Raw genomic sequence first — 20904 nt, 5'->3', positions numbered from 1 at the left:
GGGAAGTTGACGTCCCTGGGATGTCGTCACTTCATTATTGCGCGCACCTGCGCGTGCATGTGAGGCGAGACATTTTTCAAAACGTTTTTCAAGACACAGGAGAGGTCGGGTTGAAATATTACTGATGTTTCATGTTAAAAATGGCCCTAAAGATTGATGCTAAACAACGTTTGACATGTTTGAACGAACGTAAATAGATTTTTTTTTTTACTTTTCGTCGTGACTTTTCCCCCCCGCTCTACTTTTGAGGAGCCTACTGAACGCGCTAACAACATGGAACAACTTGGAGTTATTTGGACATAAATTATGAACTTTGTCGAAAGAAACCACATTTGTTGTGGACCTGGGATTCCTGGAAGTGCCTTCTGATGAAGATAATCAAAGGTAAGGGATTATTTACAATAGTATTATTGATATTAGATGGTGCTAACCTGTATATCCTAGCCTATTGTTCTTAGCATGTTCTTAGCATAGGACCCCGTTTATTACAAAGTGTGATTTCCCAGTAAAGTTATTTTGAAATCTGGCAATGCGGTAGCATTTACGAGATGTTAATCTATAATTCTTTGAATGACAATATTAAAGTTTACCAATGTTTTCGAATAGTAATTTTGTAAATTGTAACGATGATCCAACGGAAGCATTTGAGGGAGAAAAAAAATCTGAATTTCACCGCTACTGTAAAATGCTGTTTTTGGATATAAATATGAACTTGATGGAACAAAAAATGCATGTGTTGTATAACATAATGTCCTAGGAGTGTCATCTGATGAAGATTGTCAAAGGTTAGTGCATAATTTTAGCTGGTTATCTGCTTTTGGTGACGCCTGTCTTTGAATTGACAAAACATTACACACAGCTATTTTCAATGTACTCTCCTAACATAACCTAACTTTATGCTTTCGCCGTAAAGCCTCTTTGAAATCGGACAATGTGGTTGGATTTAGGAGATGTTTATCTTTCAAATGGTGAAAAATAGTTGATTGTTTGAGAAATTGAAATTATTAGATTCTTGCAGTTTTGAATTTCCCGCCATGGTCACTTGTCAATAAATCCCAATACCGGGAACAGAGCGGGAAGGGGTCCTCAACAGGTTATTAATGTCTTATGTTATCTTCTACTCTTCTTTTTATAAAGCTGCTTTTGAGTATTCAGAAATAAAATACTGTAGATCTTCTGACTGGCATGGAAGTGACTAGAGTCTTCAGAGGTATAAGGATAATTAGGAGTATGAAAATAGGGTATTTGATACAGTGGTACTTCATTCATATTATATGTAATTATGAAGAAAATAGTAAAACATTTATAGTTGATCTGGACATGAAGTTAGGGTTAGGGTTATGACTAGAATAGAGGTGTTTAGTGTTTAGGACATATTCATTAACCTGCATGTTGATAACTTTCTCCCCGTAATCAGATGTTCTAGGTCTTTATAGTGTCTCTGGCTTTCCTGTCACAGTGGGCTGCAGGGTACAGTAGTACAGAGCAGAGTCTGTCACTTCAGCAGAGGAGATCTTCAGATCCGTAAGTTTGGCATTTTTGTCATGATGTAGAGTGGACCCTAGTGTAATATCCACGTACTCCATAACCAGTAACTGTGGTGCTGATTTGGGATATTGTCGATACCATAGAAGATAATTAACAATAGAGGAGTAGTTACAAGAGAGAGAGAGTAACTCTGTCACTTTCTGAAGCAACTTCTACATCAGTGTAGGGTGATAATACCACTTCAGAACTGACATCTGTAAAACATAAACATACATTATATTTAATACTTTAAACACACATGGAAAAATGAATGAATTCCAAATGCAGTGTAAAGATAAAAAGTATTCAAAGTAAAAAACTTGTATCCTCATGTAGTGCATTATCTTCATGATCTTTGATTTGAGAAATAAATACCTCTCAACATAATCACACTTGCTTTGAATGAAAATGTCATTACTTACCTATCAAGCCAAAGAAGAGTAATAGTGAACAGAACAACATTGTAGATGGCAAGATGTGTAGAATAAGCACCAGCTGCTGATGAAAAGCACAGCATCAACTGGCTATGATCTTCATGGTAGTATCATGTTTATCTTGAGGATTCATAATCTAATCCTGAGTTTATACTTTAGCTCCTCCTACTGACAGTGTAGAAACAAAGATGTTTCATATACATTTGATTTATTCACTAGAGAATCCACTTGATGGCACTGTGGTCTAACAGAAGACAGCAAATGCTTGTAAATCCATGAAATTCAGCGCACTACTGAGTCAGTATGTTTTGCAGCACTGTGGAGGTCAGAGCACAGCATTACAGTGCAAAGTGTCGTATGGTTTTTAACAGTGTTTCTCAGTTTCATGTCAATGTGAGCTCTACAGTACAGTCGTACAGAGCAAAGTCTCTCACTTCAGCAGAGGAGATCTCCAGATCTTTGTTCAGTTTAACAGTGAGGTAAGACTATGGGGGTTTAGCTCTCACTACAGTCCTAGAGGCATGGAGGATGAAGAGGAGGACTTGGGGAGCTGATACTGGATACTGTTTATACCGCAGTACACTGTATGCTAAGGAGTAGTTGCTGGAAAGCAAAACTACCCTCCTCTTCATAAACTTTTTGTTAGTTTGTCTGGATGGTCTGCTGATAACTGCCACCGACAAATATGAATAGGTGACAGATCAATTACAAGATTGATTTATTTGAAATGAGGAAATATCTTCGTATTTACGCTAAAATCCAGACAGCTGTAACCTCTGGATCTTCAAGGGGAATGATTTTGCTGTGACATTCAGAAGGGCATCAAGTCTCTCCTTGAACTCAGTAGTAGTGTCTGCAGGTGAACATCCCTTCTCAGCATAAACATGGAGGTGATATTTGCTAGTTGTTTGTACCAGAAGAGATATGGTGATTGATCACAAATAGACAAGTGAGTGTTGTTGGTTGCCCTTCTACGACCATTACATCTTTTGTTGGCTGTGTTACATTCTCTTCTGCTCTGCACCCTGAAAAGAAAGATAAATATATCTTCACAACATATAATAATAATGTATATAAATAAAATGAACAAGTGCACAGAAAGAGACAGATGAACAGAGTGATGTTATACAAAAGCAGCATGTAGCCAGAACATGCAGGATCAGCCAATTTCTCATGACTAGTCAGTCAGTTCGTAGTGGAAAAGGTTAGGATCAGAACAATGCTGATCTATCTATCACAGAGCTCTGACACCCTCTGTCCTACTGTTGATGCTTCATGTTGTTCTGTATTACATGCAGTAGTAGACCATGGGGAGGTTTCTGTCTGTATGACATCCTCTGATTCAGGGGTGTGAGTGCTTTGTTAGGTTGCCCCCTTCAGGTTGACTTCCATACTACACCACCAAGCTGTGTGAATTGTGAATAGGGCCAACAATAAATAACAATATTTTTGCACTTTGTCATATTCCCAAGTGATTATCCAACCAATATAAAACAAATGCCTACGGTAAGTGAAATTGAGGACTCCTGATTGAAGAGTGAAGAATACATATTTCTCACAGTGCATTGAATATGAAGACAGATAAACACTAGACCAGCTGGTGATTGCACACAGCACAGGTGTGACCAGAGTTCTCTGATCTCAACTTCTGCCATCATGACATCAAATGTGGTTAATGTTTAATTATGATTTCCACTTCAAAGCATTTTGGTCTGCAGGTTTTTGTATGGTGTACTATACACTTTCCATCACTGTGTCAAGAGCACAGTGGTAGAGAGCTGTGTCTGCCAGGGTTAGTCTTGTTATCACCAGTTCAGTTGATGTTCGGGATGTTGTGGATGTATATCTCTGATCAGAGATCTGTTCACTCTCGCTCTGTGATCTGGCACCTTTATACAGTAGAAACTGGGGAGCCTGGTTAGGATAATGCCGGTACCAGTAAAGTAAAATATACTCTAATTTTGTTTCATATGTACATTTCAGAGACACCGATGATCCCTCAGTGGGGGTGTACTCCTCCTTGTCAGGAGTCACACTATCTCCAGATACAATTCCTGCAGAGAAAAACATATAATAAAAGTGATTGATGACACATGCCTATTTTTAAAGACTTTTTAGAAATCAAGTAAGTTATTCACATTTAAATGACTTTACTTCAACAAAATATGTTTTACTACCAAAACCATAATGTAATAATCTGATTATAAGGATGCAAGGAGTTCAAATGTTAGGTATTGTTTACCTGTAGTCATAATCAGAATGATCAATACACTGATTGATTTCTCCATCTTCAGACTGATGTTTGCATTCATTCACTCTCCTCTGAAATGTCCTTCTGTGTGTCACTGTGTGAGGTGTACAGCCCTGCTAACGTCACACCCACCACAGACGTAAGGCTTCAATTTTTTCTACACTGGTGCCAAGGATACAGTCGTTTTTGTAGGGGGGCTGTATATCCTGTTGTCACAGTGGGCCTCAGAGCAGAGTAGTACACAGCAGAGTCAGACAGCTGCAACCTTTGGATAGTCAAGGGGACAGAGCTAGAATTGAAATTCAGCCTGGAATCAAACCTCTTCTTAAGCTCATCAATATTGCTCCCTTCTGCATAACGATCTCTTCTCAGGACATACTGAATAGATCATTAAGCTATTTGATTTGGAATTTTAGAACACCTTTAGGTATAAAAAATATGTAACAAGATGATTTGATGAAATATTGAATTTGCCCTATACAACCAAAATCCTATAGAAACGTATTCAATAACACATTCATAAATAACACATTCATAAATGGCAAAAAATGAAGTGTCTGTCCTTTAACTATGACCTTGTCACTGGTCTTCATGACTGTGGAGGGCAGTCTGTAGGAGGAGCACAGACACAGAAGATCTGTCACATAACTTAACATACAGTAGGTATTTTACTTAAGTTTGTCATATAGGATGTCTGTTTCCTCCAATGGTTCTTGACAGGTTTTTGTATAGTGTCACCGTTTCCTGTCACTGTGGTCTTCATGGCACAGTAGTAAAGAGCAGAATCTGTCACATCAGCAGAAGAGATCCACACGTTTGTCCACTTTGTCAATGGAAACTGTCAGACGAGACCCCTTTGGTGTGATGTACAAGAGGAATTCTGGTTGGGATCTGGGATATTGGCGGTACCACTGTAGATTGTAGACAATGCCATCATATTTGCAGGAGAGATGGACATTCCTTCCCTCCTGAACAAGATCTTCTGGAGTCGAAGGGTTTATTTTATCCACAAAACTGTTTTCTGCAAAAAGATTTGGTCAAATAACATCTGTAACTGTACAACTGTGCAGTTGTAACTGACATTTAAAAATTATGAATGTGGAATTAGCATGTTTTTCTGCTGTTCATTCACTGTAAGATTAAATGAAAAGATTTCAATTCATATAATAACTCACCTAAAAAAGCTGAAAAGAGAACAAATGAGAAGAAAAACATATTGCTAGACCTTTGAGAAACCGAAAGACAGCACTGAGAGACCTGACTCACTAGCTACTTCCTGAACAAAACATCCATAAGCTACATGTGGATCATTTATTGTACAGCCCCTCCTCTTGACACCAACATGAAATGTTTTATGTTATGGCTTTCTTTCTACAGTATATTGTATGTTGTCAGGTTTTTGTACAGTGTTTTTTGGTTTCCTGTCACTGTGGGCCTCAGAGCACAATAGTACAGAGCAGAGTCAGTCACTTCAGTGGAGGAGATCTCCAGATCCACACAGGTCTTATCTTCATTCAGTTTAACAGACAGGCGAGGGTGGGTCGATTCATTATGTGTCTTTAACCCTCCTTCAGTGAGGAGGAGCAGGAATTCTGGTTTTGATCTGGGGTATTGTTTGTACCACAGTAAAGTATCAGTAGTATAGTAGCCAGTGTAGTTGCAGGATAAAGTAATACCATCACCCTCAAAAACACACTCTTCAGTTGTGGCTGATATTATTTCCTCCTCATTACTGCTACCTGAAATAAATAATGTTAACCTCTTGGCGTTCCCCTAGGATAGGGGGCGCTACAGCGATTTTTGAAAGAAAATCGTGCCCATTTTAAACGGCCTACTACTCAAACTCAGAAGCTAGGATATGCATATAATTAATACTTGTGGATAGAAAACACCCTAAAGTTTCTAAAACTGTTTGAATGGTGCCTGTGAGTATAACAGAACTCATATGGCAGTCAAAACCCCGAGACAGATCGAAACAGGAAGTGGAATTCTGAATTGCGAACTCAACTTCATCACGTTGCCTATTAATCACACCGTGAGCTATGGTTCATTGGTTCATTGAGTCTTTACAATGTGGTTTGAGCCTTCTACTGTGAAAACTGAATGAATGAGATGCAGTGGAACGTGGTCACACGGAGAGGGCCATCACCATTATGACGCCGGCGCCCCTGGTTACCCTCCCCTTTCGAAACGTTTTGAAACCGAATGCAATCGTCCCCCTCGAATGTTATTGGAGCTCTCGTTGAAAAAGGCCCTACAGATTTATGTTATACAACGTTTGACATGTTTGAACGAACCTAAATAAGAAAAAAATGCATTTTGTTGAAAGAGTAGCCCCGCGCAGTTCGGAACTTTTGGTTCAGCCTTCAGAACGCGCTAACAACAACAAGCTAATGGAACATAAAGGATGAACTTTTTCGAACGAAAATACATTTGTTGTGGACCTGGGATTCCTGGAAGTGCCTAAGGATGAAGATAATCAAAGGTAAGGGATTATTGACAATAGTATACAAGACTAGATTTGATATGCGATTGTTCCAAGATAGCTAGCCTATTGCTATTGCTAGCCTATTGTTCTGAGTATCGCATCCCCTTTTATTGCAAAGTGTGATTACCCAGTAAAGTTATTTTTAAATCTGGCATTACAGGTGCTTTCAAGAGATATTCATCTATAAATCTTAGAATGACAATATTACATTTTAAAAATGTTTTCGAATAGTAATTTAGTAAATTGTAGCGCTGTTTCATTGGATGCATTTGAGGGAAAATAGTTAGTCAACGTTACGCACCGATGTAAAATGCTGTTTTTATATATAAATATGAACTTTATCGAACAAAAGAATGCATGTATTGTGTAACATGATGTCCTAGGTGTGTCATCTGATGAAGATTGTCAAAGGTTAGTGTAAAACGATATAATTTGAAAAAAAAATGTGGGAAAAAAAAAATGATTACATTTTGTTATGCTAATGGAGATATGATTTTTCGCTGGATGTCCGTCCCGAGGTCGCACAGGGGTTAAACATGTTTTGAATAAATCATATTGCAATTCATGCACCATAAATGCTATATAGACATATGTGTGCAATCAAAAACTGCAGTGCAAATCCTTTGCACTTACCAATGAACATTGAAAAAAGCAGAATTGTATAAAACATCTTTATGGGGTCTGAATGACTGGCTTCATGCGCTGTCAAGTAAGAGTGTATCACTATTCTCTCCTAAAACATATTGTAGACTACATAGTGTAATGTCAAAGCACTCATTGACTTTGTAGCTCCAACTCTCTACACTAAAGATGGTTGGGTATTTGAGTTCAACTGTCTTTCTGTGTTGGATTGCTGCTAAATGTCATCTTCATGATTTTGCTGTAGTTCGGAATAGAGACATTTCAGCTCATGACTGCCCTCTATTGGTATTGTCTCAAAATGTATGCTGTTCACCAAAATAAGAAGAATAAAACAATTACTGCCCTGAATCCTTTAATTAACCTGTTGGGGCTAGGGGCCAGTATTTTCACGGCCGGAAAAAAAACGTACCCGATTTAAACTGGTTAATACTCTTGCCCAGAAACGAGAATATGCATATAATTAGGAGATTTGGATAGAAAACAATCTAACGTTTCTAAAACTGTTTGAATGGTGTCTGTGAGTATAACAGAACTCATATGGCAGGCCAAACCTGAGAAGATTCCATGCAGGAAGTGCCCTGTCTGACAATTTGTTGTCCTTCTGTTGCATCTCTATCAATATTACAGCATCTGTGCTGTTACATGACACCTTCTAAGGCTTCCATTGGCTCTCTAAAGCATTCAGAAAGCGGAATGACGCGTCTCCTGTCTCTGGGCAAAGTACAGCAGCAGAGTTTGTCAGTGGCCTGCCTGGGGACAGTGAGACTGAGATGCGCATTCACGAGACTTCTCAATTTTTTTCTTTCAGTGTTTGAACGAATACAACGTCGTCCAATTGGAATATTATCACTATTTCACGAGAAAAATAGCATAAAAATTGATTTTAAACAGCGTTTGACATGCTTCGAAGTACGGTAATGGAATATTTTGAAATTTTTTGTCACGAAATGTGCCGGCACGTCACCCTTCGGATAGTCACTTGAACACACGAACAAAACGGAGCTATTTGGATATAACTATGGATTACTCAATAACTGATTGATCAGAGTACAATGCACTGTTCATGCCCAAGGGTCTTGACAGGTTTTTGTACAGTGTGTCTGGGTTTCCTGTCACTTTGGGCTGCAAGGCGCAGTGGTACAGAGCAGAGTCTTCCAATTCAACAGATGAGATCATCAAGTCAACACGGGTCTTCTCTTCATTCAGTGAACCATTGTGTCATGGAGTCGTAATGGATATAGCCGGTACGTACATGCTTTGTAGGATCAAAAGAAGACATCCTGGTCTGGATCCGGGGTATTGACGGTACCATTGAAGATAGTTAACCTGTTATGGCTAGGGGGCAGTATTTTCACGGCTGGATAAAAAACGTACCCGATTTAATCTGGTTACTACTCCTGCCCAGTAACTAGAATATGCATATAATTATTGGCTTTGGATAGAAAACACTCCAAAGTTTCTAAAACTGTTTGAATGGTGTCTGTGAGTATAACAGAACTCAAATGGCAGGTCAAAACCTGAGAGATTCCTTTACAGGAAGTGGCCTGTCTGACCATTTATTGTCTTTCTTTGACATCTCATTCCATTACAAAGGATCTCTGCGGTAACGTGACACTTCCCACGGCTCCAATAGGCTCTCAGAGCCCGGGAAAAACCTGAATGTCGTCATTCCAGCCCCAGGCTGAAACACATTATCGCCTTTCTCAAGTGGCCGATCAAGGGACTGTGGGCTTAGGCGCGTGCACTGGCCGCCCCCGTCTTTGTGATTTTTCCTCTGTTTACCGAAAAGGAGATTCCCGGTCGGAATATTATCGCTTTTTTACGAGATAAATTGCATAAAAATTGATTTTAAACAGCCGTTGACATGCTTCGAAGTACGGTAATGGAATATTTAGAATTTTTTTGTCACGAAATGCGCCATGCGCGTGACCCTGATTTACCATTTCGGATAGTTTCTGGAACGCACGAACAAAACGCCGCTATTCGGATATAACTATGGATTATTTTGAACCAAACCAACATTTGTTATTGAAGTAGAAGTCCTGGGAGTGCATTCTGACGAAGACAGCAAAGGTAATAACATTTTTCTTATAGTAAATCTGACTTTGATGAGTGCTAAACTTGCTGGGTGTCTAAATAGCTAGCCCTGTGATGCCGGGCTATCTACTGAGAATATTGCAAAATGTGCTTTCACCGAAAAGCTATTTTAAAATCGGACATATCGAGTGCATAGAGGAGTTCTGTATCTATAATTCTTAAAATAATTGTTATGCTTTTTGTGAACGTTTATCGTGAGTAATTTAGTAAATTGTTAGCAAATTCCCCGGAAGTTTGCGGGGGGTATGCTAGTTCTGAACGTCACATGCTAATGTAAAAAGCTGTTTTTTGATATAAATATGAACTTGATTGAACAAAACATGCATGTATTGTATAACATAATGTCCTAGGTGTGTCATCTGATGAAGATCATCAAAGGTTAGTGCTGCATTTAGCTGTCTTCTGGGTTTTTGTGACATTATATGCTAGCTTGAAAAATGGGTGTCTGATTATTTCTGGCTGGGTACTCTGCTGACATAATCTAATGTTTTGCTTTCACTGTAAAGCCTTTTTGAAATCGGACAGTGTGCTTAGATAAAGGAGAGTCTTGTCTTTAAAATGCTGTGAAATAGTCATATGTTTGAAAAATTGAAGTTTTTGTATTTTTGAGGAATTTGTATTTCGCGCCACGCCAATCATTGGATATTGGAGCAGGTGTTCCGCTAGCGGAACATCTAGATGTAAGAGGTTAATGGAGAGGGAATTCTTACCTACAAGTGCACATAAACAAGACTGAATAGAGCAGCATCATAGCGACTTGGTGTTAGACAAAGACTTCTCTGTAAAATGATCTTCTATTGAGACATTCGCTCTGGGTGAATCAGTTCCACTCATTACATGTTTTGTGTAACACTATTCTCCCCCTCTTGACATAATATAATGGGTTCATGTTGACTCCACTTGATGGCAGTATTGTCAAATAAAACCTGGAACTACAGAGTAGAAATACTCTCTCAGGTGATGTTAGGTTTTTGTACAGTGTTTCTGGGTTTCCTGTCACTGTGGGATTCAGAGCACAGTAGTACAGAGCAGAGTCTGTCATTTCAGCAGAGGAGATCTTCAGATCTGTACGTTTTGAATTTTTGTCATGATTTAGAGTGAACCCTGGTGTAATATCCGCATACTCCATAACCAGTAACTGAGGTGCTGATTTGGGATATTGTCGATACCATAGAATGCTACCAGTGGAGGTGTAGTTGCAAGAGAGAGTAACTCTGTCCCTTTCTGAAGCCACTTCTTCATCAGTGTATGGTGTTAATACCTGTTCAGAACTGACACCTGTAAAAACATAATATTATATATATTACTTTAAACCCACATGGGAGAATGAATTCATTTCAAATGCAGTGTAAAGATAAAATGTATTCAAAGTAAAAAAACATGTATCCTCATGCCATGCGTTACCTTCATGATCTTTGATTTGAAAAATAAATAACTCTCAACATAATAACACTCAGTTTCAATGAAAAAGTAATTACTTACCTATCAAGTCAAAGAAGAATAGTAGTGAACAGAACAACATTGTAGATGGCAGGATGTGTAGAATAAGCACCAGCTGCTGATGAAAAGCACAGCATCAACTGGCTATGTTCTTCATGGTAGTATCATGTTTATCTTGAGGATTCATGATCTAATCCTGAGTTTTATACTTTAGCTCCTCCTACTGACAGTGTAGAAACAAAGATGTTTCATATACATTTGATTTATTCACTAGAGAATCCACTTGATGGCACTGTGGTCTAACAGAAGACAGCAGATGCTTGTAAATCCATGAAATTCAGCGCACTACTGAGTCAGTATGTTTTGCAGCACTGTGGAGGTCACAACACAGCAGTACAGTCCAGAGCGTTGTATGGTTTTTGTACAGTGTTTCTGTAATAAGGGTCGTCTAAAGGAGACCAAAATGCGGCATGTGAAGTGCTCATATTACTTTTAATGAAAACACTTAGCAAAGTAACAAAATGACCAACAGTCCCTTCAGGTACATACAACGAAATGGAAAACAACCACCCACAAAACCCCATGAAAAACAGGCTGCCTGTTTGGAAACCATACCCGGCACCAACATAGAACAACAATCTAGACAACCCACATAGAAAACAGAAAACCCAAAATACATAGACAAAAACACCCCCCTGTCACACCCTGACCAATCTACTATGGAAAAATGACCTCATACTAAGGTCAGAACGTGACAGTACCCCCTCCAAAGGTGCAGACTCCGACTGCACCTAAACAAAAAAAAATAAAAAATAACCCCAAACAGAAAGGGAGGGCAGGGAGGGTGACAACAGTCTATGGCGGCTCATATGCAACACCCAGAACCTTCCTCTTCTCCCGATCCTCCAGCAACGGAGGTGGCTCTGGCTCAGGGCGAAACCTCCATTCCGCCTGTAGATTCCTCTGCTTCTGTAACATAAGCCTGTAGATCATTATTGGAGGAATCGACCTCCAAGCCGCCGCTGGAGGATCTGGGCTGCAGGCCGCCGCTGAAGGCTCTGGGCTGCAGACCACCGCTGAAGGCTCTGGGTTGCAGACGACCGCTGAAGGCTCTGGGCTGCAAACCTCCGCTGAAGGCTCTGGGCCGCAAACCTCCGCTGAAGGCTCTGGGCCGCAGACCTCCGCTGAAGGCTCTGGGCCGCAGACCTCCCCTGAAGGCTCTGGGCCGCAGACCTCCGCTGAAGGCTCTGGGCCGCAGACCTCCGCTGAAGGCTCTGGGCCGCAGACCTCCGCTGAAGGCTCTGGGCCGCAGACCTCCGCTGAAGGCTCTGGGCCGCAGACCTCCGCTAAAGGCTCTGGGCCGTAGACCTCTGCTGAAGGCTCCGGGATGAGGAGCGTCGCTGGAGGCTCCGGGCGGAGGAGCATCACTGGATGCTCTGGACTGGGGAGCGTCGCTGGAGGCTCCGGGCTGGGGAGCGTCGCTGGAGGCTCCGGGTTGAGGAGCGTCGCTGGAGGCTCCGGGCTGAGGAGCGTCGTTGGAGGCTCCGGACTGGGGAGCGTCGCTGGAGGCTCCGGGCTGAGGAGGCGTCATCATCGGTTCCGGACTTATGACCGTTGCTACTGACTCCATGCCATGTATCATTTCAATAGGTTCCTCGACAAGGATCATCCTTACGGGCGTTGGACCATCGACTATCACTGGAGGCTTTTTACTAGGAGCAGGAATCGGTCTCACCGGACTGGGGAGACGCACTAAGGGCCGAGTGCTCACAGCAGGCACTGGCTGTACCGGGTTTTGAATGTGCACTGGAGGGAGAGTGCGAGGTGCAGGAATCTGTCTCACCGGACCGGGTAGACACACTAAGGGCCGAGTGCTCACAGCAGGCACTGGCCGTACCGGGTTATGGACGCGCACTAGAGGAAGAATGCGAGGAACAGGCACAGGACATACTGTGCTACGGAGGCGCACTGGAGAGAGGCACGCACATGCTCGCTACAAAAAGCACGAGTAGTTGACTAAGGCCTCAACCCTTGCCCACCCAAACTACTCGCATGCGCCCCCCCCAAAAAACATTTGGGGGCTGCCTCCCGTTTCTTCCAGGTAAGTTCGAAATCTTTTGATTACATGGCCCCAAGTCCAGTTTCTCCTTTCCCACCATTCTTCCACTGACCAGGTGTCCATATCTACCCGGGCACGCCGCTTGATCCAATCATGGTGGGTGGTTCTGTACTAAGGGTCGTCTAAAGGAGACCAAAATGCGACGTGTGAAGTGCTCATGTTACTTTTAATGAAAACACTTAGCAAAATAACAAAACGACCAACAACAGTCCCGTCAGGTACAAACAACGAAACGGAAAACAACCACCCACAAAACCCCATGAAAAACAGGCTGCCTAAGTATGTCTTCCAATCAGAGACAACAAAAAACACCTGCCTCTGATTGGAAACCATACCCGGCACCAACCTAGAAAATACAACATAGAACGACAATCTAGACAACCCACATAGAAAACAGAAAACCCCAAATATATAGACAAAAACACCCAGGCTGTCATGCCCTGACCAATCTACTATGGAAAAAAGACCTCATACTACGGTCAGAACGTGACAGTTTCTCTGTTTCATGTCAATGTGGGCTCTACAGAACAGTCCTACAGAGCAAAGTCTCTCACTTCAGCAGAGGAAATCTCCAGATCTTTGTTCAGTTTAACCTCTATGGGCTAGGTGGGACGCTTGCGTCCCACCTACTCAACAGCCAGTGTAATCCCGTGGCGCGATATTCAAATACCTTAGAAATGCTATTACTTCAATTTCTCAAACATATGACTATTTTACACCATTTTAAAGACAAGACTCTCGTTAATCTAACCACACTGTCCAATTTCAAAAAGGCTTTACAACGAAAGCAAAACATTAGATTATGTCAGCAGAGTACCCAGCCAGAAATAATCAGACACCCATTTTTCAAGCTAGCATATAATGTCACAAAAACACAGAAGACAGCTAAATGCAGCACTAACCTTTGATGATCTTCATCAGATGACACACCTAGGACATTATGTTATACAATACATGCATGTTTTGTTCAATCAAGTTCATATTTATATCAAAAACCAGCTTTTTACATTAGCATGTGACGTTCAGAACTAGCATACCCCCCGCAAACATCTGGTGAATTTACTAAATTACTCACAATAAACGTTCACAAAAAACATAACAATTATTTTAAGAATTATAGATACAGAACTCCTTTGTGCAGTCGCTATGTCCGATTTTAAAATAGCTTTTCGGTGAAAGCATTTTGCAATATTCTCAGAAGATAGCCCAGCCATCACGGCTAGCCATTTAGACACCGACCAAGTTTAGCCCTGACCAAACTCAGATTTACTATTAGAAAAGTTTGATTACCTTTGGTGTTCTTCGTCAGAATGCACTCCCAGGACTGCTACTTCAATAACAAATGTTGGTTTGGTTCAAAATAATCCATAGTTATATCCAAATTGCGGCGTTTTGTTCGTGCGTTCCAGACACTATCTGAAAGGGTGACAAAAAATTTGTGACAAAAAAAATCTAAATATTCCATTACCGTACTTTGAAGCATGTCAACCGCTGTTTAAAATCCATTTTTATGCCATTTTTCTCGTAAAAAAGCGATAATATTCCGACCGGGAATGTCCATTTAGCTAAACAGATGAAAGTAAACAAAGCTTTCGGTCGACGCGGGCACGAGCCTGAGTCTCACAGTACTGTAACCAGCCACTACCCAAACGCGCTACTTTGTTTCAGCCAGAGCCTGCAAAGCCACGATTCAGCTTTTTACCGCCTTCTGAGACCCTATGGCAGCCGTAGGAAGTGTCACGGGACAGCTAAGATCCTCACTCTTCAATAAACAGAGACAAGAAGAACGACACCTTGTCAGACAGGCCACTTCCTGAATGAAACCTTCTCAGATTTTGGCCTGCCATATGAGTTCTGTTATACTCACAGACACCATTCAAACAGTTTTAGAAACTTTAGGGTGTTTTCTATCCATATGTAATAAGTATATGCATATTCTAGTTACTGGGTAGGAGTGGTAACCAGATTAAATCGGGTACGTTTTTTAACCAGCCGTGAAAATACTGCCCCCTAGCCATAACAGGTTAACCTCTCTAGACTAGGCGGGACGAATTCGTCCCACCTACGTAACAGCCACTGCTATCCTGTGGCGCGATTTTCAAAACCTTAAAAATCCTATTACTTCAATTTCTCAAACATATGACTATTTTACAGCCATTTAAAGACAAGACTCTCGTTAATCTAAACACACTGTCCGATTTCAAAAAGGCTTTACAACGAAAGCAAAAACATTAGATTATGTCAGCAGAGTACCAAGCCAGAAATAATCAGACACCCATTTTTCAAGCCAGCATATAATGTCACCAAAACCCAGAAGACAGCTAAATGCAGCACTCACCTTTGATGATCTTCATCAGATGACAACCCTAGGACATTATGTTATACAATACATGCATGTTTTGTTCAATCAAGTTCATATTTATATCAAAAACCAGCTTTTTACATTAGCATGTGACGTTCAGAACTAGCATACCCCCCGCAAACTTCCGGGGAATTCGCTAACATTTTACTAAATTACTCACGATAAACGTTCACAAAAAGCATAACAATTATTTTAAGAATTATAGATACAGACCTCCTCTATGCACTCGATATGTCCGATTTTAACCTCTATGGGCTAGGTGGGACGCTAGCGTGCCACCCGTGGTGCACTCCATCAACAGCAGGTGCATTTCAAGAGCGGCAAATTTGAATCCAAATAAATGTCAAAATTCAAATTTTTCAAACATACAACTATTTTACACCCTTTGAAAGATAAACATCTCCTTAATCTAACCACGTTTTACGATTTCAAAAAGGTTTTACGGCGAAAGCATAAATTTAGAGTATGTTAGGACAGTACATTTACAAGAGTTGTGTGTAATGTTTTGTCAAGTCAAAGACAGGGTCACCAAAACCATAAAACCAGCTAAAATGATGCACTAACCTTTTACAATCTCCATCAGATGACACTCCTAGGACATTATGTTAGACAATGCATGCATTTTTAGTTCTATCAAGTTCATATTTATATCCAAAAACAGCGTTTTACTATGGCATTGATGTTGAGGAAATCGTTTCCCTCCAATAACCGGCAGTCAAGTCAGCGTCACAAATTAAATAATTAAAATTAGAAAACATTGGTAAAATATTATATTGTCATTTAAAGAATTATAGATTTACATCTCTTGAACGCAATCAACTTGCCAGATTTAAAAATAACCTTACTGGGAAATCACACTTTGCAATAATCTGAGCACTGCGCCCAGAAAAATACGCGTTGCGATACAGACTAGACGTCATGTTGGGGAGATCTAAAATCGAAAATACTATGTAAATAATCCATTACCTTTGATTCTCTTCATCAGATGTCACTTCCAGGTATCACAGGTCCATAACGAATGTAGTTTTGTTCAAAAAAGCTCATCATTTATGTCCAAAAATCTCCGTCTTGTTAGCACATGATCTAAGCCAGCCGGACTTCTCGTCATGAACGAGGGGAAAAAATATATTTACGTTCGTTCAAACATGTCAAACGTTGTATAGCATATATCATTAGGGCCTTTTTAACCAGAACATGAATAATATTCAAGGTGGACGAATGCATACTCTTTTATAACGTATTGGAACGAGGGTACCCAACATGAACTCGCGCGCCAGGTGTCTAATGGGACATCATCGTTCCATGGCTCTTGTTCGGTCAGATCTCCCTCCAGAAGACTCAAAACACTTTGTAAAGGCTGGTGACATCTAGTGGAAGCAATAGGAAGTGCCAAAATATTCCTCAGCCCCTGTGTTTTTCAATGGGATAGGTTTAAAGGTAATACAACACATCAGGTATCCACTTCCTGTCAGAAAATGTCTCAGGGTTTTGCCTGCCAAATGAGTTCTGTTATACTCACAGACACCATTCAAACAGTTTTAGAAACTTTAGAGTGTTTTCTATCCATATATAATAAGTATATGCATATTCTAGTTACTGGGTAGGATTAGTAACCAGATTAAATCGGGTACATTTTTTTTATCCAGACGTGCAAATGCTGCCCCCTAGCCCTAACAGGTTAAAATAGCTTTTTGGTGAAAGCACATTTTGCAATATTCTAAGTACATAGCCCAGGCATCACGGGCTCGCTATTTAGACACCCGGCAAGTTTAGCACTCACCATAATCATATTTACTATTATAAAAGTTTGATTACCTTTTGTTGTCTTCGTCAGAATACACACCCAGGACTGCTACTTCAATAACAAATGTTGGTTTGGTCCAAAATAATCCATCGTTATATCCGAATAGCGGCGTTTTGTTCGTGCGTTCCAGACACTATCCGAAATAGTAAAGAAGTGTCGCGCGCATGGCGCAATTCGTGACAATAAAATTCTAAGTATTCCATTACCGTACTTCGAAGCATGTCAACCGCTGTTTAAAATCAATTTTTACGCCATTTTTCTCGTACAAAAGCGATAATATTCCGACAGGGAATCTCCTTTTCGGCAAACAGAGGAAAAAATCCCAAAGGCGGGGGCGGTCGGGGTCATGCGCATAAGCCAGTGTCCCTTGATCGGCCACTTGAGAAAGGCGATAATGTGTTTCAGCCTGGGGCTGGAATGACGACATTCTGTTTTTTCCCGGGCTCTGAGCGCCTATGGACGACGTGGGAAGTGTCACGTTAGAGCAGAGATCCTTAGTAAATGATAGAGATGGAAAACAAGTTCAAGAAATGGTCAGACAGGCCACTTCCTGTAAAGGAATCTCTCAGGTTTTGACCTGCCATTTGAGTTCTGTTATACTCACAGACACCATTCAAACAGTTTTAGAAAATTTAGGGTGTTTTCTATCCATATGTAATAAGTATATGCATATTCTAGTTACTGGGTAGGAGTGGTAACCAGATTAAATCGGGTATGTTTTTTATCCAGCCGTGTCAATACTGCCCCCCATCCTAAACAGGTTAAAGAGCATATTGAAGTTAGAAGCAAAAGCCTACAACTATTTTAGCACTGTTTCACGCTGCTCTGTGACAAGCACGACACAGGGATTCTTTAGCTAAATACCCCAGTACTGTACTGCCGGACATCACGTTGTACAGCACCATATTTTCCTTTCCATCCTAACAGAAACCCAGAGGGATTTGTACCCCGGTCTCCTACATGCCCTGTATTCTGTAGTACAGACATGGCTTGCTCTCCCTTATGTAAGGAATTAGGCACTCTCCCATGTTTACTACAGTATGTATTGTAGATTGCACTGTAGCCTAATAAACAAATAAACACATTTTGTTAATAAAATAATGATAAAAAAATACTCTTTCAAAATGCAGCTGTACAGTGCCATATTTTCCATTCCATCCTACCGGAAAGCCTGAGGGTTTCGTTTTTCATGGAATAGAAACACCATAATATTATTAAAATGAATTAAGCAAGTACCAGTCAAAAGTTTGGACACACCTACTCATTGAAGGATTTTTATTTTTACTATTTTCTACATTGTAGAATAATAGTGAAGACATCACAGCTATGAAATTAAACCGGTCTCCCGTGTCTAGAAATGTAGAAATACTCTCTTAGACGATGTTAGGTTTTTGTACAGTGTTTCTGGGTTTCCTGTCACTGTGGGCCTCAGAGCACAGTAGTACAGAGCAGAGTCTGTCACTTCAGCAGAGGTGATATCTAGATCCACACGAGTCTTCTCTTTGTTCAGTTTACCAGAGATGCGAGAGTCAAGAGAATCAGCTCTCTGTCCAGTCCCAGTGTAGTGCGGGATGAGCAGAAGGTATTGGGGAGCTGATCCTGGAGACTGTTTATACCATAGTAGATTGTCTGCTGAGGAGTAGTTGCAGGAAAGAAGAACATTACTACCCACTTCTGCATACACTTCATGTTGGTTTGGCTCGATAGTCTGCTCATAACTGCCTCCTGCAAATGCGAAGAGATGAACATTGAGTAATTTTTTTTATGAAATCAAAATGCATTGTTGTAATTTTCAAAAGAGATAATAAGACGTTACTTTGGAAGTGATATATAACTTACCTATTGTTGAGAACATAATAATTGAACAAATTAACAACATGGTTGGAAGTCAACTGACTAATAGCTCAACAGAAGCTGAATACTCCAACCCAACTTAATCTGCAAAGTTTTACTGTAGCACTGTACTACATTGTTACTTCAGCAGAGGAGATCTCCAGATCCACACAGGTTCTCTCTTTATTCAGATTAACAGTGTCACATCTGCTGCTGCAACACCCTCTACTGCTCATCCTGTGTCTCCTTGACCTGCCGTCACTCCCCCGAAGTCTCTCCCTTTCCCTCTCTCTCTGTGTGTGTGTGATTGTGTGGGTGGAGACAGGTGTGCTGGAGTCAGAGCAGATCCCTACCAGCTGAAACCTATTCCATATCGTAATCTCTGCTCAGTCAGTCTACGGTTCTAGTTTGTTTCTATTCAGATCCTGTTATCCTGTTGTGCCTGTTCTCCTTGCCTGACGCTGTTTTCCTCTCCACTACAGTTCTGTCCGCTCTGACTCTGGTCCCAGTCTCCAGTTCCACGTCTCGTCATCCTGCTACTCTGTCCTGGAGTCCCCACTCTACTACTCCCTTGGATTCCCCTCCGGACCTGCGTACCATGTCTCAACCCCTCTTGCTCCAGCCTCAGCCTCCGGACCAGGTTTCCAGCAACCCGCCCAATCTTCCCCTAACCTGCACTCCATCTCCCCCTGTGTTTCAATAAATACCTTGGTTACTTCATCCCAGTCTCCTCATCTGAGTCTGATCTTGGGTTCCCCGGTTCCACTCCGCGCAACAAACAGACAGTCGAGGGTATGGAGGATCAGCTTTAACTACAGAGGGCTTTGAGGTGACTGTAGTGTAGAGGAGGAATTGGGGAGCTGATACAAGTTTAGATAAACATTTTCAATTCATGGGACATTATTACATACTCTGTGTCATCTTCAATACAAGTGAAAGATAACCACTCAATTACATTTCTTCTAGGAAGTGCTATTTTCAAATGACACTTGACCTTGAATAAACTTAACCCACTGTTCCCCGTAGGCTGTCATTGTACTAAGAATGTGTTCTTAACTGACTTGCCTAATTAAATAAATGTTTAAAACCTTTTTTTATCAAAGAAGAGTAAAAGTGAACAGAACAACATTGTAGATGGAAGGATGTGTAGAATAAGCACCAGCTGCTGATGAAAAGCACAGCATCAACTGGCTATGATCTTCATGGTAGTATCATGTTTAATGTTGAGGATTCATACTCTATGTCACGTCCTGACCCTTGTAAGATGTCATTTTCTATAGTAGAGTATGTCAGGGCGAGACAGGGGGTGTTTTGTGTTTTCTATGTTATCTATTTCTATGTTTTAGTTCTAGTTTTTCTATTTCTATGTTGTTGTTTTTTTGGGTTGATCTCCAATTGGAGGCAGCTGGTCCTCGTTGCCTCTGATTGGAGATCATATTCAGTAGGGGTTTTTCTTCCTGGGTTTTGTGGGTGATTATATTTTGAGTAGTGTTTGTTTCTCTCTCTGCGTCACGGTTTTGTTGTTTTGTAATTCAGTTATTTATGTTTTGCAAAGTTTCACGAATTTAATAAAATGTGGAACTACACCAGCGCTACATCTTGGTCCGCTCCTTCAGACAGCCGTGACAATCTAATCCTGAGATTTATACTCTAGCTCCTCCTACTGACAATTTAGAATCAGAGATGTTTCATATACATTCCATTTATTCACCAGAGAATCCACGTTATTGCAGATGCTTGTAAATCCATACAATTGAGCTCAAGTTATGCGTTACTGTGGATGTCACAACACAGCAGTACCGTGCAGCATGTCGTATGGTTTTTGTACAGTGTTTCTCAGTGTCCTAAAACGTAGGTACCATCTCCTGTAGGTCATGTCATGTGCGTATAGAATGTGTCAGATTAGG

The 20904-nt window shown here is 40.8% G+C and overlaps 1 gene segment (V, D, J or C); it reads right to left on the bottom strand.

The window, feature by feature from the left end:
• Positions 1 to 18515: 18515 nt before the first annotated feature.
• Positions 18516 to 19231, bottom strand: LOC106569117 (T cell receptor alpha variable 3-like). The segment is given in 2 exon segments: positions 18516 to 18889; positions 19004 to 19231. Coding segments are annotated over 2 exon segments (414 nt in total).
• Between the last annotated feature and the right edge of the window lie 1673 nt (positions 19232 to 20904).

Source organism: Salmo salar, chromosome ssa14 (genome assembly GCF_905237065.1).
Source record: "Salmo salar chromosome ssa14, Ssal_v3.1, whole genome shotgun sequence".
Lineage (NCBI taxonomy): Eukaryota > Metazoa > Chordata > Actinopteri > Salmoniformes > Salmonidae > Salmo > Salmo salar.
The sequence above is the reverse complement of the archived record's forward strand: the minus strand, read 5'-3'. Positions and strand labels throughout refer to the sequence as shown.